At 35.9% G+C, this 27,337-nt stretch overlaps 2 protein-coding genes across 2 annotated transcripts in view; one reads left to right on the top strand and one right to left on the bottom strand.

Annotated features, from left to right (window-relative positions):
- Positions 1-1,046: 1,046 nt before the first annotated feature.
- On the bottom strand, positions 1,047-16,894 carry LOC128986501 (AP-1 complex subunit beta-1-like). The gene is made up of 2 exons (XM_054406902.1): positions 16,164-16,894; positions 1,047-3,611 (listed from the first exon to the last, which is right to left on the bottom strand). The coding sequence occupies exons 1-2, from the start codon at positions 16,689-16,691 to the stop codon at positions 1,395-1,397; spliced, it is 2,745 nt and encodes a 914-aa protein (XP_054262877.1). The 5' UTR covers positions 16,692-16,894; the 3' UTR covers positions 1,047-1,394.
- Positions 16,895-20,693: 3,799 nt separating this feature from the next.
- LOC128985442 (phosphatidylcholine:ceramide cholinephosphotransferase 1-like) overlaps positions 20,694-27,337 on the top strand; it is a 135,844-nt gene continuing 129,200 nt past the window's right edge. Inside the window, exon 1 of the mRNA XM_054404925.1 lies at positions 20,694-20,861. The gene's annotated coding sequence lies outside the window, so the exon portion shown is untranslated. The remainder of the gene's footprint in view (positions 20,862-27,337) is intronic.

Below are 27,337 nucleotides of genomic sequence, written 5' to 3'. Positions count from 1 at the left end.
AATGTTTACTTCTGACACTGACAGATCTCAAAAAATTTAGTACAAACAATAATAATGCCTTGACTATGATAAGTTCAAGTAGTAAGATTATACCAAATCTTGGTGGACCTTATGTTTTTATTGTAAACTTTTGTATTAGGTACGTGCTCTACTTTAATTGAGGAAAAAACACAAATGGATGGATTGTTTATTTCTAGGTTATGTTGCCAGTTCCTTGGACAAACTTATACAAAGTTTTTTTACTGAATTTTAGTAGTAATATTAGACATAAGTGAAGGAATTAGTGTTTATGTATTCAACGATCGAGTAGTTACAGTCAAGTTTATTTTTATGATTCACAAGAGGCAAATAATATACGCTGTTCAAAAAGAGAAAATGAAAATTGCTATCCAAATCTTATAGCTACAAGAGTTAATATCCAACCTATTTCGAAAAATGAATCCATACTTTCAAGACTTTAGGACAGGTATTAAGAGAAACCCCACTGAACAACGTGAGAACGTTCTGATGCGGGGCATATTCTGTGACTAACACACAACACATTAACAAACTATCAATGGTGTTGCTGCTTTAGCCTATTCAAAGCAGATTATGGCTTTCCAGCTGATAACCTAGAGTTTGTGAGTAAAAAATTGAGCACATTAAATGGTTGATAACTCCACTTTTCAGGATTCTCTACGGAGAAAATTTGTTTGATTAGGGGGATGCCTAGGCAACAGTTTTCATCAATTCTCAACGCTGGAAAAACTTTGTTGCAACATGTTTGCTCGAATTGAAGCAGATCGATTAGCATTCATTAGAAGTTATCAGTTAAAACTACAGTTATCAGAAATAATGTAGGTGAACCTTGACGACACAAATAGAGATATTTAAAATTAGTTTCTAACATGTGTTTAAACAACACTAAGCTGTAACTAGAATTACTCGAATTTAAGCATAACATTTTCCTCGGTGTTGTGTTTCATACTATGCGGCTCATTGAGCCGCACGGGTTCTCTAGTAGTTTATATTTGGGGTGCACCTATGGAATAATTAGATACAGACTATTGACAAGTACCATAAACATTTATTGAGTTTAGTGAAATGCTCAAACATAACATATTGGGTCCTTTAACGTTTCTAAATACAATACTTATATTATAACATATTTATATATACAGAACATATATTTTGTGATTCAAATGTTACAAGAAATTACTAATGATAAAATTAATTAATAACTCTTTTGAAAGATAAAGTGATAGCAAACACAAGTTTTTTATGCACATGTCATAACAACATGTTATTAACATAGGCCTACAACTGAATACTGGCTTTAAAAATCTTTTACATCAAGCAAATACTAACATTACTAGGAATGAATATATATTGAAATGAGTTAACAAAGAATGGATTTAGTTATGGAGGATGACGTCATACGCTTGAAAGATTTGAGGGGCAACATCAGGTGCTCTTGACTTCAGAGAGAGAGTAACATTTGGATTTCCAGGCTGCACCTTGAGCTCATTGAGGACCCATATACCATTGGTAAGTTTAAGAGACTGGTACAGCATGTCCTGTCCCTCCACATTCCGTTTAGCAATAGTGAACACATTATTCTGTTGCATCTTCTGCACAATTGCGTCAGCATTGCACTGGACATTAGTTAGAGTGTACTGAACTTCATTCTGTGCTGGTATATCTTTCCATGTTGACAAAAATACTCTTTTGTCCATCTGACCATCCTCCACAAAGTAAACATTCATTGGAACGAGGCAAGCGTAGTAAAATACATCGATGTTATTTTTTATTGCAACTTGCAGGTTGTTTAGAGGATCCATCCTTTGAACAGCTCCTGTGGTAGCCAAGGATAGAGAACATTCATGAGAAACCCCAGGAGGTAGTGGGGTTAGTACCTGTAGTGGCCTTGCAGGAGTCAAACCAAAACTGTTCTTGTTCAGCTGAATGGCAAATCCGGCCATTGGCTGCATAGCTTTGTTGGTAAAAGTAAAGTCCATACTAATCTGTCCGTTTTTACGAGAGAATGTACCCCAAATGTCCATACCTTTGCCTTTGTCAGCAGGTAACCAGTTTACTTTTGGGGCCACATACATTGTAGGCCCTGCTGTGAAACCAAAGATGTCACCTAACAACCCTGTAGTGGATTGAGATGCTCCAGTACTCTGCACGCTGACGTCCCCTCCAAGCAGTGAATCCAAACCTCCTCCTAATAGGTCTATTGCTGGAGCTGGAGTAGGATTTGCAGTAGTCCCTCCTCCGATATCCATACTGAGAAGATCTCCAATGAGGGAATCTTGAGAAGGAATTACAGATGCTTCTTGAGGAGGGTTTACTGTTTCTTGTGACCCTGCTCTGGCAGGAAGTGATTTTCTCAATCCTGCTCTACCCTCAACAAACGCTGATGGTGGTTTGTGATATACAGAGGCCAAACTTGAAATGTGACAAATCAGTTCATCTAGGAGAGTGGGCTCAAGTAAATCTGTTTCTTCAGAAATCAATGGCTTTTCAGCAAGAACAACTTCCTTAGCCGCTGCAGGATCAGTTGAGAGAAGTCGCCAGTAGATGAAGCCTCTATCTCGAAGGTCAGGGTTATCTGAGTCTTGTGTGGCTAAGCTAAGTACTTGCTGAACTAATTCTTGAGTATCTGTCGGTCGTTTCAAGAACAACTTAACTATAGCTGTAAGCAACTGGAGTTGAACTTGAGTGTTTTCATCATGGAATCCTTCTAAAAAGCTTTCCAACAGTTCATCAGCATTATCAATTCTTTCAGCATATTCTCCGATGATCCAAATCATTGAAGCTCTAGCTTCAGGCTCATCGAGTGTGTCCAGATTTTCACAAAGAGTCGAAATTATACTCTCGTATTTGTTGGGGTACTTTCTGAAAATATCTTTTATTACAACAATGGCTTCTTGTACAACATAGTTGACTTTTGTCTGAATCAGATCTAAAAGCGTTGAAACACATCGTTCTGCGGACTGTTCAACTTTGATGGCACAACGGCCGATGGCTCTAACAGCTTTTCTGACAAAGTCAACGTCAACTTCAGTAGCATATTCTTTCAACTCAGACAACACTTGAGCTATGTTGGCTTGGGATGCTAAACGAATCATTATGTCCAATTTTTCCAATTTCACATAAATGGGATCATTATACTTTACAAAGAACACCTTCATCTCGTGTTTCAAAATGTCAGGCCTCTTTTGGACGATTAAGTTAATATTCCTGAGAGCAACATATTGTACTTCAGGCTCTGAAGACAAGAGAGTTACTAATGGAGGGGCCAGCTTTTTTGTCAATGTTGAAACAAAATCAGACTCAGCGGCTAACATTTCCATGAATTTCATCAAGACTTTGACGGCAGACAACACAACGGCCGCATTAGCATGGGCCAGTCGAGGTGTTATTCGCTCACATATGCTCTGGGCTTCTCTATCATCTTTAGGGCTGTAGTTTGCTAGAGAGTCTAATATGAATACTTGCCCCCATTCAGTACATTCATTGAGTGCAGTCAGCAGTTTGTTGATAGTCTGGGCATTCATCTCGATCAAAGGAGAACCACTAGTGCTGGCTTCATTCATTTCTGACAGTGCCGCAACAGCATTGGCAACCTGAAATCATATATATTTTATTAGCCTCATATCCAACTCTTATTTTAAATTAAAAAAAGCCTCGCTATCACTGGTTCCAATTCTGAGTATGGTAGTACTAGCAACAAAACAGCTCATTTTAAACAATGGTCACTCAGAAACTACCGGGTGTCCACAAAGTCTTGGTCTGATTTAATAGCTTTGCTGTACGAAAACCATTAGAGCCACACTTAACTTGTATGCCTTGTTTTGAAGGGAATTTATTCAAGTTTTATTTAATGAAATTAGTAACACCTTAACATAGCTGATTGACAACAATACAAGTTATGATTCAATATAATTACAAATCAGAAATGGTGAGTTTACAAGAAAAATTACAGTTTGTTTCGTTGTTTCACGAAACCCAATCTCCTATAGCAGTACAACGACTATCCATTTAAGTGGGAAGGTTAACAGACACATTAATTGTAGAATTTTGGGGAGTTAAAATCTCAGGACCGTGATTAAAAATGAAAGGGCCAGTCCAAAACTAAATCTTTGGTGCGGTGTAATGCATGATGGAATCATTGGATAATTTTTCTTTGCGGAAGAAAATGTAAATGGGTTTGTTTACTTGGTTATGTTAGAGTTGTATGTAAATAAACTCAATAACCTCAATTATAAGAACTACAACTTATGATAATTATTCAGCAAGACAGCGGCGCTCCGCCTAATTGGGCTAAATGTGTGAGGGATTTTTTAAATCTTCACTTCCCCGGTCGCTGTATCGGTCGTGATGGCCCGACCAAATGGCCACCTCGTTCCCCCGATGTAACCCACATGGGTTTTTTTTGTGGGTATTTGTCAAGGACACTGTCTATTCTTCCCCGGTTCATAATTTACACACACTTGCGGGAGAGATTCAGGAATTCTGTGGTGTCTGTAACCCAGGATATGCTGACTAAAACCTGGGACAGTCTGAAAAGACGGATAGAATATCTCAAGGCCACTGTAGGTGCACACGTAGAGTTGTGTTACATTTGTACATAGTTATAAAATCTTAAGAAGTTGCCTGTTATATCTGTAAATAAATCTTTATCCTACTATCACTCGTTTTCATACTATGCGGTTTCTTTATCAGACCAAGACTTTCCGAGCCTTGCTAGGTATAGGTTTATAGGGTTAGCTGCTATGTAAGAATGTGCAATAAACCGAAAATTTAGATAAACATATATGATCTTGAGTTAAAGTGCCACTCCTACTGTATTTTTCTCCCGGGTCTAGTCATTGAAACACGTTCATTTTTCACGATGACCTATGACAGCAGATGAAAAATACAAAATAAACTAAATCATATCATGGCGGTTATATTTGGTGACTTGGTGACAGACAATTTTTTGCTTTTCTGCTATTGCTTCTAAAGAAATTAAGATCTTGCTCATTCTATGGGATTTAGCATAATAGTTAGTAATAAGAGTAGAAATATTTTGTCTAGCCTAATTAGGTACACATTTCTTTCTTCTTCTGTAGTCTAGGAGTTTTTCAGATCTAAAACTCCATATAAATCTAGAGCTAAGATTTTTATTTCCCAAATTATTTTTTTCAGAAAAATTCAAATTTCTTTTCAGTACCGGTACTTAACTTCCAATAAATTTTAAAGCCACAAAACCTTCTACTCCTAAAATTCCAACCAAATTCTTCCCCTAGTTTTTGCCAATTTCCAATATACTGAATAAGCTATTACCTTAGGTCTCATGGTAAGACCTAGTTCCGGGACAAATTTTCTTTTTTGTTTTGATGTTTCCAGAGGCCAAAAACAATATTCGTTCAAATTCATATATCCTATATGACAGGGATACGAGTAACTTTTGTGCGTACAATGATTTTAAACACGGCTCTTCTGAAATTGTTAGAACTATCTTAGTTTATAGCGGTTTTAGTCTAAAAACAATATTATTGCTAGGCTCTTTTCTGGGAAAATTAGATTTTTGTTAAAAACTTTAAATGTCAATCATCAATATTCTACATCGTAAATCAACACAGCCGTTCTTCCTCAAACTTTAGTAGATAGATATAATAAAAAAAAGCTAATTTATTGTAAAATTGATATTTATACTTTTTATACAAGATTTATTTTCACATAAACTACACATTTCACCAACTATGTTTTAACAATTAGTTAGTGCTGTGTTGCCATAAAGAAAACAACACTTAAAAAGTTTTATTGTCAATTGTAACCACTGTATTTAACGAATAAATAAGAGATCTTGTTGATAAATAATAGATATATTTAGAACACAAAATAGTGTAAAACAGTAACAATATCATATAGGCCTATACATATTATATATATATAGGCCCAGTGCTAGATTTTCGGAGGAACTCGGCAGAACAGAGTTCCGAACCTCTCTTTCGGAAGGATAAAAATATTAAAAATATCAGAAACCCATGGTTAGGCACAAGAAGAGAACTTATGTTCGAATAAACCAAGAAAATGTAAAGTATTAACTGGCACAGGTAAGTTGACAAACGGTAATGACAGTTCTAACCTGAAGGTTGTACTCTCAGTCGCCACGTACAAGATGTACCAAACGTAAATCTTCTTGGTTTTGCAATTGATCCAAAACTTGCTTGGGATAAAACACATCCAATCAGTTGGAAAAAGACTGTCCAGGGTAGTCCATCTGCTTCGGAAGTTGACTAGGCTTGTCAGTAAACCTTATTTGATTATAGTGTACCATGCTCTGTTCCATAGTATTTTAAGCTATGGTCTCCTTCTCTGGGGCCATGCACCATCATGTCTTGAAATTCTCAAATTGCAGAAGAAAGCAGTACGTATTTTAACTTCTAGTAAAAGAAATGACCATTGCAAACCTCTGTTTGTCAGCACCGGTATTTTAACTATTGTCAGTCATTACATTTTTTTGTCAGCCGACCATGTGAAGGCAAACCTACATAAATTCCCTACAAGAAATACTGTTCATAGCCATGGTACAAGACATCGCTCCGACCTGGACATACCGTTCTGCCGGCTGTCTAAAACCAAAAACTCTTTCCCAACGCTTGCCATGAAGATTTACAACCACTTGCCTACGTCAATCAAGAACCAAGGGGAAACGGCCTTTCGTACAGCCCTGAAAAACTTGTTGAGGGAGAAACCATACTACAGCCTACAAGACTTTTTTAATGAAAAACTCTTAAGTCAATAAGCCTGCGGCAAAATCATCCACCGCCAAAGTACTTTTAAATACAGTTCATACTTCAATCTATGGAACTTTTATGTATATAGTGTAAATAGAAAAAAGAAGAAAATTGACGCAACCTATCCGGCTTTGCTGGTCTCGGTCAAGGAGGAGGTAATTAAAGGTAATTAAAGGCAGTGAAAAGGAAAGGACTAAATTTGTTTTTGTTCTCAGACTTCAACTTTCGGTTGAAAAGGCCGATGTCGTAAACCATCTTACATCCTTCAAAAGTGGTGATTATTTTGTTGAAAATTTGGTTACCAAGTATCTAAACTATAGCTCTTTCAAAGTTGGTGTTCCAGAATTGCTATGGGACAGCATTTTTTGTGAGGACTTTTGGCCAGAAAAAAACTTTTATTAGTGAATTCAAACTACCAAGGCGCAATTTAAACTATCAACCGAGGGCAGAGACGGGGGCAAACATAGCCTAAGCCCAGTAAATGATAACCTTAATGTCTTGTTTCTTAATGTGGTTACATTCCAAGGAAAAAATCATAGGCCTACATGCTGTGAGTAATCAGTATGACTTACTCTGCTATAATGAGCATTGGTTGAACCCAAACGAGGCAGGTTATATTATCGTTGAGGGTTATAAGCTTTTGTCAACATTTTGTTGCAAAACCCATATAAAAGGTGGTGTCCCAATATTTGCCAATAATAGCAAGCCTACTAGGCCTACCTTTCAAGCGTTGGACAATGAATTTTTTTGTCATGAATTAACCCTCCGAGTGTCCCTTGTTTTGGCCTAAATGTCTGCCTATTTATTGCTCATTTGCAAGGTTTTATTAAAACGGATCTGAGAAGCTTGAAAACAATGTTAATTATACTGTTCTATATACCATTTTGTTTGGAAAATCATGGGCTTCAATATTATACATAAAACATAAGGAACATTTATTTAAACAACATTTTTTAGGTAAAAAAAAATATTTTGGAAAATTTTTAAAAGAAAAATAAGTTCGCGCTCAATGAAATTGTATAAATTATAGGCCTATAAATATTTGAAAATAACCACTTTGTTCTAAATTTTATGAGGATTACAAATATATAATAATATAAGGAAGTAGATTTGCAAATAAATAAGTTATGGGCAAAAAACAGATTTCAGTACATAGCGTTTAGCTAAGAATGCATAGCCTAACCATAGCTAGGAATCTGGCTGATAATTTACATCAATATCACTACCTACTTCTTCAGGATCATCAACCAGCCCTTCAAAATCACTTAAATCTTCTTATAATGCACCACGTATATCACTACTTTTGATTTTTAACACTAAAACAATGATAAACGTAATAAAACACATAAGTCATCGGTCCGAGGTTAACCAAGCTGTTTACAAATACGCACGTCAGCTGTCTGCTACAATATTTTCGGAACTGAAATAAATAGCGCTTAGAGACAGACCTCCGGAAAAAGCTCTGAATCTGTCAAATAAAACGATACCTAACTCGATCCAGTTCAATCCGATTTTGTCAGTCATAGAGCCTTCGCCGTAAACAGTGTTTGTGAGTCGCTGCAGCGACACAAAACACTACACAAAGTGTGTTATGTGTCGCTGCAGCGACAAATAACACTTGGAGGGTTAAGCTTTGAATGTGTGGGAATAGTTTTAGATAATCATAATTAATTTTATATATCATTCTCCTGCTGAACACATTTTTCTGAATAATCTGGAGCTGCTACTGATCCACCTGAGCAAATTGAAGATGATGGTGGTGATGTAATCTCAAAATTCAATGTTATCCGAGATCAACTTAATGTTAGAAGATTACTTAACCTACTCAGGCAATTTGATTGAGTTTACTTAAACGACAAGCCTACCCCCAAAAAAGCTTGCCTGGACAATATTTTTACAAATGTCCCGACCAACTCCTGCTCCACACACGTCGTTCACCCTGACATACCTGATCATGAGGGCCTGGGGTTGAGGCTAATAATGGCATCAGAAGCTGCTGAACCATGGATTGAAGAAATTATGCACCGCAATCTTTCCCAAAGGTGCTTAGAAAACTTTAAAGCTGAACTGAGGAATGTGAACTGGTCTAACTTCCTAAACAGTAACCTTGTGGCCGATCAGTCAGTTGAAGAGACTTTCAATTTTTTCTTTAACAAGCCGATTGATATTTTCAACTTAACTTGTCCTGTTAGTTACCTAACCGCAAAGAGATTTCCGGACATAAGGACAATTAGGCCTAAAGGGGGAGTGGCCTGGTATAGTCATCACTATACCAGGCCACTCCCCCTTTAAGAAACTTAAGGAAACAGTTATGGCTTACCGTACTGTCTACATGAACCTTAGAACCGATGACTCGTGCAGTGCGTACAAAGAAATTAGAAAGCTATATAAAAACGTTGCGAACAGAGCTAAGTTAGCCGCAAACGCTGACTTCATTGAGCGATCGGCAAACAAATGCCAAGCGGCGTGGACGATAGTAAGGCGAATTTCTTCAGAGAAGAAGGACGTTAGCTACAACCATTCTGCCGAGGACTTCAATAAATTCTTCATCGACTCCATAAAGGATGTCCGAGCCAGCATTCCTGAGAGTCCCCTGCTTGCGGATCACTTCCTGCAGGAAGTGAAGAGGCCCAGCACCCAACTTGAGTGGAATAAAGTGTCATGTGATGACGTGCTCAGTGCAGTGTAAAAAATGAAATCCTCAAGAAGCAAAGATGTGTACATGGTTCAAAATGAATATTGTTAACACATTATCTTTGAAATAGTTAGGCCCATTGTCTTTTGTATCAACCTATGTCTGAAAGAAGGTGTTTTCCCAACCTCCGAAAAATTTCTCAAGTCATCCCAATTTTTAAAAATGGGGAAAAAGCAGATAAAAAATTACTGTCCAATTTCTCTAGTCCCTATAATTGACAAGATCATCGAAGCTGTCATCAAACCTCAGGTATTTAATTTTTTGCTACAAACCAAATTTTTCAAATTTCCAATTTGGTTTTTGTAAAAGTTTGTCTACCGTAGATGCCCGGACCACATTGTTTCTAAGATTTTGAGAGGTTTTGAGGAGTCAGGCTTTGCTCAGATCACAGCTTGTGATCTGAGTAAAGCATTTGACTGTATTGATCAAAACCAGCGAGCACAGAATAAAAATAGAGAGGACATCCGTGCGCGGCGGTGAAGCCAAATTTTCCGCGGGTTTGACCGAATCCGGAGTGGGGGGAGCGATGAGTCACCCTAGTACCGAGCGTCTTGAGCGCTGTCACGAGGCTCCGCTAGACAACATTTAGTCGGTTGTTGACATTGCATTCAGCAGAGCTGTAGTGTTTAATCAGTTGAAAATGGTAAATATCACTGAAGTAATCATTTCAAAGGTTTTAAGCCGTTGCATCGGCCTACCCATATTCATATCAGATCATTACAACGATCAAGAATTTGAACAAAACCATCTGATCTTACTGCTGAAATCAATTTGCAGGAAGTATGTGAACATCAGACTTCATCATTACAGTAAAATATTCAATGATAAAGTTCATTCCTCCCGAGTCAGGCACCACCTAACCAAAGTTGTGACGTTTCTAGGCCAATAAGGGTAGAATTGTAAAACCACCGACACTCAATATATGAACTTATAATATTGAACTATATTTACTTGTGAAATACAAGCTTAGAACTAAAGCCTGTTTATTTCTCCACACAATAAATCATCTACAATCATTACCTGAAGAGAAAAAGTGCCAGTAAGTACAAAAATATTTATGTAGGTTAATTAGATAAAGATAAGTGTTTCATTACTCGAATCTTAGGGCAGCAGTGAGTGACGAGACACGGTCGCAGTGACAGCGTGCAGTGCCCGAGTCGCGCCGCCGCGCGCCGTAGGACGGATTTTACTGCCTCTTCAACCTAATTTATTTCCTTTACCAGCCATCACAGAATTCTCAGAAAAATATATGTTAAGGTTCAACTAATGCTCTCAAACTTTGCCGCAGACGAAACTTTCCTGACCAAAAAATAAAAAACTTCCTCGATTACTAATAATTTCATGTTTTCACAAAAGAATTAATAATTTCTTTCAGTTTTATCAATTAATAAAAACAAAATAGGATATATATAATATTTTAAAGCTTACTATCATTGAGCAGTACTAATAAATTTTCCCTGTTCCAAGTTTGGTAATTTTAGGACTACTGTAAGTGCGTCTAATCATCGAGTATCATAAAAAGGGTTTTTGACGCTGTTTTACTCGGTCACGGCGAGTTGACCGAATCCGGAGCGGGGGAACTTGGCGTCACTGCCTATAATGTTATTTAAATACGCATGGCCCCTCTATTTTTATTCTGTGCTCGCTGGATCAAAACATACTCATCACCAAGCTGGAGTACAATAGCCTCCGTGGTATCCAGTTTAAGTTTTTTGAGTCATACCAGAAGATAAAGAACTCAATTCCTTGATTTGTGCTTATTAAAAATAAGCACATTGAAACAAATATAGCACTGAACTCTGGTGGATCAGAAATAAAAGATCCTTGTTTAGTTAGCAATATGTTTAATGATCATTATATTAATCTAGTTGAGACAAATGTAATTCCTAAGTTGAATCAAGTTGCAGCTTCTTCCAACATTTCGTTGCCTAATTATACTGATAAAGTTTTTGTTCCAACTAGTATAGAGCCTCATCAGCAGGAAAAAGTAATCATGTCCTTCAATAATAAGTTTTCAACCGGTTATGATGATATTCCTATAACAATCATAAAACATGCCAGAACCTATCTGTTACTACCGTTGTGTCATTTAATAAATTCATCTTTTATATCAGGTATTTTTCCGGACAAGTTAAAAATTTCTAAAGTAAAACCTCTATTTAAGGCAGATGACTGTAAAGAAGTTTCAAATTATCGCCCACTGTCATTACTTCCTGTTTTTTCCAAAATTTATGAACGAGTTATGGCTATTCAGTTAACAGAATTTTTAGAGTGTAACAAACTGTTAGACAAAGAAGAGCATGGTTTTAGGGCCGGGAAATCAGTAATAACTGCCAGCATTGATTTCATTGAGTCAGCTTTAAATTCTTTGGATAAGGGTAATAAAACAATTAATTGGTATTTTTATGGATCTTAGTAAAGCTTTTGACAGTGTATCACATTCAAGCCTACTTGTAATTCTTCAAAAACTGGGAATAAAAAATAGGGCTTTTTCATGGTTTGACTCTTATTTAAAAAACAGAAAACAGTTTGTTGAAATTAAACATATTAATCATTTCAATCAGTTAATACACCGTAATTCGAATATTAAAGATATTAAGTTCGGAGTCCCTCAAGGCTCTATTCTGGGTCCATTACTTTTTCTATGCTATCTTAAGGGTTTACCTAGCATCACACCTTTTGATAATATCACAATGTATGCAGATGATATAAATTTGCTGATATCACGTAAAACTCTTGATGAAATCAAAGTTTCCGCTTTTAACCAGATTTCAACCTTAGAACAGGCTCTTAACGAAAAATGCTTGCTACTGAATCCTAATAAAACTAAGTTCATCACTTTTACAGCTTGCTCTAGAATTAGACCTGCACCTGAGTTGACAATATTTCTTAATGATCATGTGTTGGAAGAGGTGGATAATTCTAGATTCTTGGGCCTAATAATTGACAAAAACTTAAATTGGAATAATCATGTTTTATCAATTTCTAAAAAGTTAGCTTCTGGTTTATTTGCATTAAGGAAGGTTTCTAAATTTAGCACTTTGGTTACAATGAAAACCCTTTATCATGCCCTTGTACAGTCTCATATCGCTTTTGATATCGTTTTATATGGTAGTACCTCAAATGAAAATTTAGATGAACTTCTTATCCTTCAAAAACAAGCAATAAGAATAATTTTAAAGCTAAATTGGGATGATTCTGTTAAACACCTATTTACTGAATTGGAATTTTTGACTGTATATAGTCTATACATTTTTGAACTTATTTTGTTTATAAAAAAGAATTCTCATAGAATAGAAACGTTAGGACAAAACCATAGTTATAATACTAGAAACAATAGAGTATTTGCTTATACAAGCCACAATCTTAAATTATATGAAAAGAAACCTTCCTATGCAGGTATTAGATTCTATAATGCTCTTCCGGTGGATTTAAAATCCACAGAAGATTTTAATGTTTTTAAGAAAAAACTGAAAAATGTAATGCTATCCAAACCGTTGTACTCTCTAGATGAGTTTTTTTTATTAATGTAATGATATAAACTCATCTCTAGGTCTATTTCATGTATATTGCAGTGAAATCATTAACATCTAATATTTTTGTATAATGTAGTAAGTTAGAAAAATGTTTAAATTGACGCTATTCTATGTACACATGTATGAAAAATGAATAAAGTTATTTTGAATCTTGAATCTTGATGCAGGAAGCAAGGTGTCAAGGTGCTTGAATGTTAGCCCAGGTGTGCCACAAGGCTCGATTATAGGTACCCTTCTTTCTATCACAGTTATCATCAATGACCTACCAGCCAATATAAAAATATCTTCCACCATCATATTTGTGGACGACACAATTTTTTGAGTGTTCATTCCAACTTTTATGATCTCATGTCAGTAACTGAGCTCACCACTGATTCAGCTTATATGTGGTTTAATGCTAAAAGCTGTTGTCTTAATAAGAATAAAACTCAAAATCCTCCTCAAAATCAAAATAAAACAATCCAGTAGAGTCACCGAATGTAAACAATGAAAATGTCATTACAGTTCTAGGAATAAAAATTGATAAATGTTTAAGCTGGTCTCCTCGGATAGATTTGGTTTGTGCAAGATTGTCTAGGGTAATTTGTTTGCTTAGAAACTTATGGGTGTTGTACCTGAAACCTGCATAAGGGTAGCCTACTTTGCATTTTTCCAATCCATAGTTATAGCTACGGCTTGATTCTTTGGGGAAATAGTAGTCTCATAAGTGAAGTGTTAAAATACTCCAGGACAAGGTAGTGAGAATTATAAACAAAGCTCCAATTGGAGAGCATTGCAAGCCATTGTTTACAAGAAGTAGAATTTTTACTGTGATAAATCTGTACATTATTTACTTATGTGTTTACTTAGGGTTAAGAAAAATACCAATTCCCATGTATATAGGTTTAATATGCATTCACACAACACACGTAATCGGTTCCTTTTAGGCATGCCTTATCGTAGGTTAAGCAAATGTAAAAATAAATAACATTATATTTCGTCAAGATTATTTAATAAGCTCAGCATCAATGCCAAAGAATTAGAGACATACTGTATGTGATAATCATCGGGAAAAAGAGAAAGTTGAAAAAAAATCACATAAAATTGGGTTTTTAAACGTCCGTCACTTGATTTACAAAGTAAAAAGACCATAGTTAATAGGCCTACTTTAATACTTTTCAATGAAATGGCGACCATACAAAGTAGGTATTTTAAGCCAAGTATGAATGGAGATTAGTGGCACGATCTTGTAGTCTTGTTAGTGTCTAAGGCCGACATATTCCTTAGACACAGCTGTTAATTAATAGCCCATACAGCTAATGGCAACTAAGGGACCTACAGTTTATAGTGGAATCCGAACCACATTTTTTCCTTGGTATATACGAATTGGTCTAATTGTCAGGATAGTACTGCGGATAGTCGTAGTACTCACTCGTGCGGACGTTAATCCACACCAGGGAGTATCGCATCCACAGTGCATGCCTATAAATATCCACAATTCGTGACCTCCTAGTCGCTGGATTACAGGACGACGCCACCCGTCCCAGTCAATTTCATCCGTGTAAATGTCATCCGTCCTGTAGCTTGTTCATTCAAACGTTAAATATTTGAACGCCAATATCTTTAGTAACCTAATACTATTCATATGCAGTGAAAATAACTTTGTTAATGAATTATTGGATTCAGTAGGTAAAAACTATCAAATACGATATCAAAATTAAACATTTTTTTTAAGGCATATAACTTGTAGACTATCGAATAAACATATTACCTTGTTTGTTATTGTCATAAACTAAACTAAGCCACAGATAAGAAACAGTAGGACACACTTCATGGTAGGATACACTAAAGTGGTCTAACACAAACTTAAAATGGTGACTACCTAGGGCAAAGTCCAGCTCCGCTCCTTCGCCCTCATATACTAGAACGCTCACTGTCGAGGAAGACCCTGTGCCCTATGGGTTTAAGAATTTCCACAGAGTGCTCAGCGTTTGGGCTCTTGCTTGTTACAAGTACATTTCTGCGCCAACATACCAGAGCTAGCGCACAGTTGTCCCATAAATATGTTTCTTCTGTAGGCCTACCCCTACTTCAACTTAGGCCTACATCTCATTGACTAAAAAAGCCAAACTAAACTGAACAATCTTTTAACCTAAGTTAAACGCCACAGTGTAGTGAAAAGTCTTCTTGAAAAACATAGACTAACATACATTGATATTACTATAACGTAAAGCTAAATCTGATACGATATAAATATCAAACTAATATTTCATCCAATAATATATTGTAGGTTCTCTTCGGAACTGTAGGCCTACCCGGGCAATAAATAGCACCTTCTCTGTATAATGTGACCTTTAAAATGACACTAAAGCCGCGTTTACACAAAGCCAGCAGGCAGTCCAGCTGACTGGCGTTAGCTGAGTGTGTGAACTGGAAGCCAGCTAACTGGCACTAATACCCGTTTAGACGTAGCCAATTGACTGTCGCCAGTTGAACTAGGACCATGGAGGAGAGTGCATCTCCAAACCTCACCCGCGTTGAGCTAAATAATATTTTTTGAAATCTGTGTCGAGAATTTGTGTGGGAATCTACTAAGGTGCTGCAAGAAGAACTCAACAAGAAATGAGAATGGACAAGGAAATGGATTTTGGGGAGATTCATCTAGAGCCCCATCTCAACTGTTAACAGAATTGCGGTTAAAAAATCCCATTGAATATATAGAGCTCTGTTGAGAATCTGCCCTTTTATTATTTTTGACTAACTTCTAGATTAAGTAAAACCCTTGATTGCTAAACAGGACACAGTTATGAGAGAAGCACTAAGTTATCTCCCAAGTTAAAAAGGTGGAAGGACTGGAATGGCTGGAGCTGTAGTCGTTCACACGTTTCCAGTGGGTTACCGGTAAGTTACGTCACACTCAATTTTTCGAGGTGGGGGGACTGGACTGGTGCGAAATTTACTCCTCAAGCCAGTGCACTGGTTCAAGGCTTTTTTTCCACTGAACTGGAGTATCAACTGGCACCAGTAGTGTTCACACGAGGCCAATAGCTGGCGACAGTTAACTGGGGATAGTCAGCTGGACTGCCTGCTGGCCTCGTGTAAACGTGGCTTAAGTAACTTAAGCTACCAAGGTCTTAATAGTAATTCAGTCGAAGCTGTAAAAGATGTTTAACACTAACTTACCACCATAGGATTGGAATCTGAAAGAAGATCTTTGAGCTGATCCAAAAAACCCTGATCCTCAACTAGTTGTGCATTGATGTCATAAAGTTTCGCAACACAGACGGCAGCCGTTTTTCGAACATAAGGATCTTCATCCTTTAAGCATTTTCGCAAAGGCTCACACAAATACTCTGTAATTTTATCAACTCTGATACAACCCATGGTTCTAACTGCCAGAGCTCTTATCAGAGGATTTGCATCCTCACAATCTTTGACGAATGTGTTGACTGCCATTATTGCCATATCAGGTTGGCTCTTAGCATAATTCATGAGATACAAGTAGACCAATTTCTTAAGTTCTAAGTTATCAGTTTGCATACAGTTTACAACATCAGGGAAAAGGGCTGACACATCTTTGCCAACAGTCATTGATGCTATCACTTTCTTAACAGCCTCCCTTTTCTTCTCTTTCTTGTCACTGTTTAGTTCTGACTTAAGCTCGAAAATTTCACCCTTTTTAGTGGTAGTGAAATATTTTGAATCAGTCATTTTGTGAGGGTTCTACTACGATTACTATCTTAACACGATATGTATTTAAAAACACTGGGAAACAATTTACCACTTCCGTAAAAACTTCTGCAACACGTTACTCTACTCGTTAAAGTAACTCAGACTGACTAGACATGAAAACGAAAACCTATCTATACTGTTGTACCACCTAAAAACCACCAACACCAACCACCGGACCGAGTTTAGTAATCAGTAATGTCAAAATGTCGTCGATGCCGATGACGTCTTCTCTTGACATTGACAACTAAAACTACAGACAAAAATTAAGCAACTGAACTGAGTAAGCTAGACGGACACAGTAGGAAAGGAAAAACTAGTTTACTTAAGAAGCATTGATTATGAACCACTGTTTAAGTGGTGAGTTAACTATTAATGAGCATAACTGCCTATAATTTCATTATAAAGCATTTTCATTTATAATTATAGGTATGTAGTAAAAATCCTTTGGATGGTATAAAGCAGGGTTGGCATGATATTGACTACTGAGGTTTCGTTTCAAATAACGATTGTTGCTTGAGTATCGGCTGGCCCTGAGCGACTAACAAATCCATTACAATTAATATACTATTACAATAGGGAGGCCCTACAAATAGGCTTTGCCTGGGGTCTATCGCTTAACGAATGTTAGCACAGCCGTATTTCAGATATACCATTTTCCCAAAGTATTGGATTAATATGCTTTTCCACTCAATATTTCAACTTGCAAGCACTAAACATATGCATTGTAAACAGTGGCAGTTCTAGAACCTTGTCAAGGAGAGGGCCACTAGGGGGCTGTGGAGTATCACCCCAATAAAGTTGTGGGGTCCGTCCTCCTCCGGGAAAATTTTGAATTCTAAAGCCGTTTGGTGACTTTCTAAAGTCATTTTAGCACCTAAAACTGTGTCCAATTGTTCATAAACTCCCATTTCACCTGTTGTTTAACATGAGCAAGAAGATATTTAAAAAATTAAACTATAACGATTGTATTAATGAATTTCAAAACACACTGTAGACTACGGCCATATCCTCCTAAAAGCCGTTTATTGGTGACTTTTTAAAGCCATTTTAACGTGTCTCAGAGAACTGTGAGCAAAACCTCCGATTTCCTCATTTAAACTTACTAGGCCTATGATGGTTGCATTCATAAATCTCAAAACATTTTGTAGGCTACGACGGCCATGTCCTCCGTCCTCCTAAAAGCTGTTAAGCCATTATTAATGTCTATATCTGTGTCCAACTGTCCAAAAACCTCCCATTTCACCTGTTATTTGTCATGAGCCAGCTAGTAGACATTTAACAAATTTAAATATGACGATGGAACTTGCATATTCATGAATTTCAAAAGATAGGCCTACTGTAGACTACGAATCAATATCTCTCCTAAAAGCTGTTTGGTGACTTTATAAAGCAATTTTTAACGTCTATAACAACTGTGTCCAATTATCCAAAAACCTCCCATTTCACATGTTATAATATAACATGTCATGCAACATGTCATGCATATTATGTCATGCAAGTAAGGTAGACACGCTTTTTAACCTTACGTTTTTTTCCATTTCATAAGAATAAGAATATTTATTTTCCTTTTGACAAATTATATGCATTTGGAATCGTCAGTTAAACAAGGCATAATGATCACGGCATTCACAAGGCAAATTCAATATCAATCAACATGCTTCTACAAAACTCTCAAAAACTTCTACAATAAATATATAATAATAAATAATCATTGTATGTTCACAACTAAAAAACTAAAAGATACAAGGTCTAATTACACATGCAAGTCAAATAAATATCACATATCAAGAGTCAAAACTTAAAAATAGGTAAAAACTTAAAAATAGGTACTTTACGGATGCTGCTGGTATATTGAAAAAATCATTCCAGGAATACAGTGGGTTGGCCAATAAAAGGTTTCTGAGGTTGGTTTTGAATTTTGAAAAATTCTGGTTTCGGGCTTCACATGGGAGTCTGTTAAAAAAATCTTAAACTTAATATATAAGCTGTGTTGAACTTGACTTTTTATTAATCTAACAAATGGCACATCAAAAAGGTTCTTAGATCTAGTGTCATGCTCATGAAAATCCTCTCTCAAATTAACATTGTCTATTTTACTTTTTAAATTTAATAGGCACACAAATACATATAAGCTAATAAAACATGTCATCAAGCCTTCAGATACAAAAATGGGCTTACAATGATCTGTGGAGTGGACGTTGCATCAGCCAGCAGACGTACTGCTTTCTTTTACAGTAGCAATACACATTTTACATCTGGTGCACTGCCCCATAGCCTCCTTGACTCCATAGTGCTTCAACCAACTTGATTAACAACGTGTCATGATCGACAGTGTCAAAAGCCTTACTGAGGTCACAACAAGTAACCCCAGTAAAGCTGTTCCCCTCAAAGCCCCCAAAAATTTTCGCTCCCGGACAATCAATTGCATCAATTGTCGATATATTACTGCGGAAACCATACTGGGACGTCAACTAAAAATCTGTCACAATATGTATAGTATCACATTCAGCAATAACATTGACTATATAAACTGAAACACTAGTGTTTATATAGTCAATGGTAATAGGCTACTGGTGCTACCGCTGATGGCTGATGGATGTCTATGTGTAAGTTAGTTTTTAGCTAGCAGACAATTTGAATTGAACACTAGGAACACGAAATCAGCTGTTTCCCCGTCGTCGCTGTCGCGCTCACCTTTGCCGTAGCATGTCATCAGTTGACTGCTGTAAATATTGTTTTATTTGTAGTGCTAATGCCCCACAAAGTTTATCTATGTGGAACTTTAATACTGCCATCGTTTATTAAGTTCAATAAAAACTACATTGATGTCTGTTTATTAACATCAAATGTTTTAAGGAAGAAAATGTAAGTTTAAATTTATTTTCCAGGGTTCAAGGGGGGGGGGGGTCCTGTAGTCCCCCTTTGGAATTGGAACCGCCAATGATAGTAAACCTAGTATTATTAGTTTTTTAGAGAATTTCTTTTGAAGGTAATAATTGCTACTACCGTAGTACCATGGATAAAACATACTCCTCCTTGGGGAGTTTGTTTTTCTATGGTAGTACTCATGGTAAGACCTGGACCCGGGACCGATTTAATTTTTAGTTTTGAGGTCCCTAGAGGCCAATAACACCATCCGTTCAAATTCATATATATATTTTTATGTGTCTGTCCATTACCACGATAACTCGAGCAAAAATTATCAGATTCTGATTAAATTTGGTTTAAATATGTAAACCTACATTTATTCGAACGATTTCGCGAACCAGCATGATCGGACTATGGGAACAGGGGTTTATTGGGTAAAAATTGGATTTTCCTATTTTTGACCTAAAAAACATAAAATTTTGCAATTTCTTTCTAAACCATTTTTAGAGCTTAAAAACGAATAATTTAGTATATAAAGCGTTGTATAATGCACCTATGGTTACGGAGAAAAATTCCAACAAATTGCCGATTTCAAATTCCCACGTTATTCTTACGGAGAATAGTAAACGGTCGGAGTTTGCTTGTATATGAACATATTTTGATCAAATTTTGAAGATGCATTTATTTCTTGCTAAATTATTGACATTTTACAAATTAAAACCCGTTTTTACCCTCCCTGTTGCAGCTAACCTAAGTAATCGTTAAATTCTATTTAAATAGGGAATGTGATATTTTCAAGGAGACAATTTATTGTAAATCCAATCAGGGAAATGGAAATTCGCTTAGCCTGCAGGTTTGCTGCGTTAGGGGTATTGTTTATTGCAGTGGCCAAACTCAAATCCGATGGTTGTAAACTTGTGCTTGTGCTTGTACTTGTCGTGTTGTTATTGCATTGCCGCCAGCCGGCTGCACCATCGCCCTTGTCGACAGGTGCTGCCATCTATGATTGTTTTTATCATACTGTACACTGTACAGACAGACGACGAATTTAATCAAATGACAAAATGAAATGAGAGTGACGTCTTTCATTGCGTATCTCACACTTTAGGACGGTCGTCTGCACGCGTCCGGCTATATTTATATTATTTTCGAGGCAAGGAAGTGTTTGCTTTCTATCCATTTATTGTGATTTCATTCATATCAGTGCATATTTGATTGTGTCTATTGCGCTAGATATTATAAAACCACTTGCCATAGCACTCGCTATACCATCCATACAATGTAAGTAGGCCTCTTTGTAACTAACTAGCAAGGATCATAATATTCCACCACTTGTAAATAAAAACACCTGATCCAAAGTTGTTATAAGGAGTTTTACTTATTAGTTCAATCACACATCACTTAGTTCAGTTGTAAATTAATGTAATAAGCTAGTTGTCCCAAATCCATTGCATTAAGTTAGGCTAAGGTAAAATACCTTTAACTTTAGCCCTTTTAACAAAAACCATTGGACAAAGTAGGCCTAGGCTGGCTTTGTCTTTTGAACCCTTTCAACCTAAACATGGGTTGAGTTCAATTATGCTCAATTTTTTTAAATGTTTGATTAAGTTAGCCTATCTGAAAATAAGTAACACGTCCAATGTCCTTCAACAAAAAATGTCAAGTTGGTTTTGAATGACAGAGAATAGGCCTAGGCCTAACCAAATCTCCCAACTTCCAAAGTTCTGCCATAGACAGATTAACGGGTGGCGTCGTCCTGTAATCCAGCTACTTGGAGGTCACGGATTGTGGATATTTATAGGCATGCACTGTGGATGGGATACTCCCTGGTGTGGATTAACGTCCGCACTAGTGAGCACTACTACTATCCGCAGTACTATCCTGATAATTAGACCAATTATATATACCAAGGAAAAAATGTGTTTCGAATTCCACTATAAACTGTAGGTCCCTTAGTTGCCATTAGCTGTTTGGGCTATTAATTAACAGCTGTGTCTAAGGAATATCGGCCTTAGTCACTAACAAGACTACAAGATCGCGCCACTCATCCTGCACTCATCTCCATTCATACTTGGCTTAAAATACCTACATAGGCCTAGTATGGTCGCCATTTCATAAGAAAGTATAAAGTATAAAGTTATGTTGGCCTGTTCCTCTTGATGTGCACATTGGACCTGATTGATGGACCCTTTTATGGGAATTTTGTCTAAAGGTTACCACAGGGAACCATAGTAATTTATATATCATTAGAAACTAGAGTCTTACCTGAAAACAATGGTGCACAAATTTTTCTGCTGTCACAAAAACTGAATTAGGCTAACTACAATACTTTGAATTTTATTATTGTAAGTTACGCTTCTTATTGTCTGCTTGTTTCTGTCGCCATTTCTGTACTGTTAACATCTTAAACATTAAGTTTGTACAAAGAGGTAGAGGGATTTATAAATTCAACTGAACGTTGATTATGAACTACTTCAGTACTTATTTATTTTAAACATTTGAGGTAGGTAGGTTGGGTGTTATGCGGATATAACCTAAAATTTAACTATGGGTAATTCCATATCAGTCCAACCAGGTCATCTCACCCACCATCTCAGAATTTGATGAAACTTGGCTTGTTTGTTCTAACCATAAAGATAAGTCACCATACCAAATTTTAACTCAATACCTCTTACCGTTTTCTTTTTATAGCCTTTTAACGTTTTTCATTTCCGCTAGTGCTAACCATCGGATGTCGCGGAATAAAACTTGCTTACTTTTAGAAAATAATTTATAACTTTTCTGTTTACTGAAGAATCTTCATGAAAATTCATGTACTTATTCTTTAAGACATGAGGATTCCAGAAAAAAATACTAATACCTCTTAGTTTAGTACCTAACCTAACCTATTAATTTTTAAAACGTGAAGAAATAGTTTAGCGAAAAATGGATTATCTAGGAAAGGGTATTAGATAAACACAAAAACCTTTTTTACTAATAATCCTTATTAAATAAGCTATCAGATGCTGCAAAAAAATTCATGGGGTTTTAATACCTTCAAGATTTTTCTTTCTTTGATTTTTGTTAAGTCAAAAATCAAATTATGAATTTATTTTTTTCCCGTGTAAGGATTTCAAGGAATTAAAATGCTCTAGACTTACACTATTACAAAGAACTTGATAGGCCTAATGATTAATTATTATACTAAATTAATATCATCATACAGTATTTTAACCCATAGCTGTCTCAAGAACTTAAATTTAATATGTACAAACGACATAATTAAAATTATGAACAATAATGTCTTGTACTTACATATATATTTCATTTATTTGTATCTTAATTACATTCAGTACCGTACCTATGTACAAATAATTTGATGGAGTTTTGAACATTTCTCTTCAATTGATCTCATACTGTACATTTTTCTAGCAGACTTCAGCTAACGCAGAATTCCTGTATCGGATTCATGTTTAAGGCGATATGACCATGTTACTCCCTATTTCAACTTGCTTTCATTGATGAAGTTAAATGAACTTCGGGAATTTCACACCCTCCGTCTTCTTCACTCCATTATCAATAGTAAAATTTCCAAGTATTTATCAGATAACTTCCATTTTATTTCTGACATCAGTACCCGTGCCACTCGTAGAGGCTCTCACCTTTTATCTACACCAATTCAACAGTTTTTAATCAATCTTTCTTGGTATCAGCAATTCGAATGTGGAATTCTCTTCCTGACCATATAAAACCCAGAGAAAACCGTGCAAGTTTTGGGGCAGAGATAAAATCTATTATATTGAACAGCAGGCGTGGGTGAGTCTCTGGCGCTGGTGTGACGGGTTGTTGGCATCTTGTGTGAATGGGATTTTTTAGGGTTACTAAATTGAATTTCTTCATGATTTCCTATTTAATATATAGGACTTTAGATTATTTAAATTTATTTATATAAGTGAATAGTTTTTTAATTGTTTTAGAGGCTAAGTGGTAGAGAGGAATTGCAAATCCTAACTTGAACTCTTAAATAAAGACATTTTTCATTTCATTCATTTCATTTCGTTAAACACTTGCAATATAATATTTTATGTTTCATCAAGGAGCACTAGATACTGACTGAGCAAAGACCTGCCAATAACAGTACTGGTACAACAATAGAGTTTCATGTTAAGACTTGAAAAAACCTGTTGCCACTTGCTCAGGAAGCTCAGGTTTCAAAGTGTGCTGACTAGGAAAGCCTGTTATTACTTGCTTAGGAAGAGGAAGCTCATGCTTCAAAGTGTGCTGACTAGGAAAGCCTGATGCTACTTGCTCGGGAAGCTCAGGCTTCAAAGTGTGCTGACTAGGAAAGCCTGTTGTTACTTGCTCAGACAGCTCAAAGACAGTATCAGTATCAGACAGTATCTATCTTATCGTTCATATATTTTAAATTACTGCTGTAATATAAAATTAAGTTTTTGAAACAGTTAAGGGGTTGAAATATGACTAGATTAATTTAGTAATTAAAAAAATTTTGTAATAGTGTAAGTCTAGGGCATTTTATTTCCTTGAAACCCGTAAGGTAGTTCTGTAAATCAAACGGAAAAAAATAAATTCATAATTTGATTTTTAACTTGATAAAAACTAGGAAGGTATTAAAACCCCATGCACTTTTTTTGCAGCATATGATAGCTAATTTAATAAGGATTATTAGTAAAAAAAGGTTTTTGTGTTTATCTAATACCCTTTTCTAGATAATCCATTTTACGCTAAACTATGTCTTCGCGTTTTAAAAATTCATAGGTACAAAAAAGAATTTTTTTTTCAGCCTTATTACATTAAACTAAGAGGTATCTATATATTAATTACGTACCGGTAAGCCGATTCTTTGCGTCAAAATTGTGGGCGACTGGGAAGTCGTAGAACGACGGGAGAGGGCTCAAATTAAAGGTCTCGATCCCGTGACGGCGGGAAAAATAGTGGAATTCCCAAAATGTTAACCAAAATTGAGATATAACGTAAAATGTTCTCCATAAGAATAGCATTGGAAGCCATACGCAGCTGATTTTTGTTTACTTTAACATAGTTGATCGCGCTACATTCCAAGCCAGTATTCGATACAGGCAGTTGGCAGTTACTTCTTAGCCAGTTAACTCTTTAAATGTACTGTGTACTATATTAAAACCAGGGATAACGTTATCTATACAGTAATTAAGACTTTTTGAAAACCAAAAACCAAACCAAAGATTTTCGTGTCAACTGTCAGTATTGGCTTCGACAACTGGGAAATTGGATCCCTAAAACCATAAATGTGGATAATAAAACTGTTCATTTTGTATAGTACCTATTTACTTCCCTTAAGTTTCATCACGATCGGATAGTCGTTTAGTAACGCATAAAGGAGAAACATTGGATTGAATATTATATAGATAACAACAACCAAAGCAAATAGAGTGACTTTTTTTAGACAAAGATATGGTGTACAGGCATAGCCATTGACGCTTTTTAGGGACTTATGTCCTTACATGCCCCTAGTTAGTATTTTTTTATGGAATCCTCATGTCTTAAAGAATAAGTAGCCTACATGAATTTTTATGAAGATTCTTCAGTACACAAAAACAATGAATAGTTTCCTACCTCAATACCAAATACCCCCGCTGCAGCAAACCTGCAGACTAAGCAAATTTCCATTTGCCTAATTGAATTTACTCTAAAAAGTATCCATTATTATTATTAGTATCCAGCATTAGTTAAATGAGTATTTAGGTTTGCTGCAACAGGGAGGGTAAAAAGGGGTTTTTTGTAAAATGTTTATACTGTAGTTAAAAACAAAATAAATGCATTTTCCAAATTTGATCAAAATATGTTCTTAAACAAGCAAACTAGGCCTACAACAGTTTACTTATTCTCCATAAGAATATTAATAATTATCTTCTGATGAATATGAAGAATATTAATAATTAATAAGAATAATTATCCATAAGAATTGTCCATGGGAATTTTAAATTTACAATCTCTTGAGATTTTCTCTGTAACCATTAGGCGCATAATAACTTTCTTTATACTGAATTGTTTGCTCTACAAAATAGTTTGGAAATTGCCAAATTTTATGTTTCTTGGGCCAAAAATGGGAAAACCCAATTTTTACACCAAAAAACCCCCATAAACCCCCGTTCCCATAGTCTGATCATGCTGGTTTGCGAACTCGTTTGAATAAATGTAGGTTTACACGTTTATACCAAATGTCATCAAAATCTGATCATCAGACAAATATATTTAGGCCTACCTATGAATTTGAACAGATGGTGTTTTTGGCCTCTAGGGACCTCAAAATAAAAAATTATATCGGTCCTGGGTCCAGTTCTTACCATGAGTACTACGTTAAAAGCTTATTCCCTATATGGGAAATTCGCTAAAAACACAATACACACATGACTTGGTAGCCGAAACTCCATCCTCCCCTAAACACAAGTCCAATTTCTTTGAAAGACAGTTAGGATATAATGGAGTCAAGCTTTACAATGCGGTCCCTGAACTTGGCAAGTTTAAACATGATTTTGTCTGATTTGGGAGAGCAGTAAAAGGGGTTTTGCTGAAAAAAGCCTATTACCGCGTCAGGAATTTTTCAACAAAACTGTAGGCACTAAATAAATAAAAATGAAATTAAGATTATCCGGTTTTAATATTAGTATAGGCCAAGTTTTCATTTTACAGGATTAGTTTTGTTTTTTAGGCTAAGTATTGTTGATCCAATTATTTAGATATTTGTGTAAACTAATATTAGGCCTACTGTATCTATCGTAACTATGCCAAGCATGGTTACCAGCAAATATTGTCTGGGTAGCCGAGTGATTAGTGCTTCAGTGCTTGCCATCAAATTAAAATTTGCTGGTTCGATTCCAAGTGATATCGTAATCGTGTTGCCATTTGTCATTGGGCTATCAATTAATGATGCTTTCGAACAACATGTCGACGTTAGATAGTAACAGGACCAGGGTTTGGACCGCTCCCTAAGCTTTTTCCTACAGTTCCCATAAATGCATCTTTTTTTACCCTTGTTAACAATATGAGAGTTCCCCCAAATGTATTTTAAATGACATTCAGGTGCATTCCCTTATTGCTTGGGGTGTGCAAATGGTTTGTTTGGTTTCCAAACACATAGGCCTTCTAATTTTAGAACATTATCGTGACCTCATTGACATTCCGTATAAAATTTGTATGATGAAATAAGGAAGAATAATCCAACAAGAGGCCGAGGCATTTGACAAGGCTTAATAATGTCAGTAGTTTGTCATCAATTGTTGTCATATTGATTGGTGGTGACTACAAAAACATTTTACTATGCTACAATAGGTTGTACATAGGTTTAGCTTTTCCCAATCATGAGGTAATGGAAGACTTTTGTATCTAGCCCTCAAAGGGCTAAGTAAACACATTTTACAGCAACACGATGTTTATTTATATCAAAACATATTTTCCACATCTAATTTTTATTAAAGGTTGGTTCCATTTAAGACAAAAATAGTAAGCTATTGCTCATGACGATTATATTAGTTGCTTTAACTAAAGAACTACGGTATAGATTTGACAAAAACAGGCAAGAATAGATTAAAATTTTAAAACCCTATACTTAAAAAAATATGTTTAATATAACTCTGCGGATAGGCTACTAAGTGATTGTAAACTACAGTATAGCCTTTTAAATCAGGTACAGTATAGTAAATCAGGTTTAAAGGTATGTTTTATCAAAGGCGTGTGGATACTAAAAATGTTATGAATTTCCTTTGCTAAAATAATTTTGT

The sequence above is a fragment of the Macrosteles quadrilineatus genome, unplaced genomic scaffold, assembly GCF_028750875.1.
Source record: "Macrosteles quadrilineatus isolate MER2022 unplaced genomic scaffold, UCM_ALF_1.0 Scaffold_2__2_contigs__length_208266976, whole genome shotgun sequence".
Lineage (NCBI taxonomy): Eukaryota > Metazoa > Arthropoda > Insecta > Hemiptera > Cicadellidae > Macrosteles > Macrosteles quadrilineatus.
This window is presented reverse-complemented; position numbering and strand designations above follow the sequence as displayed.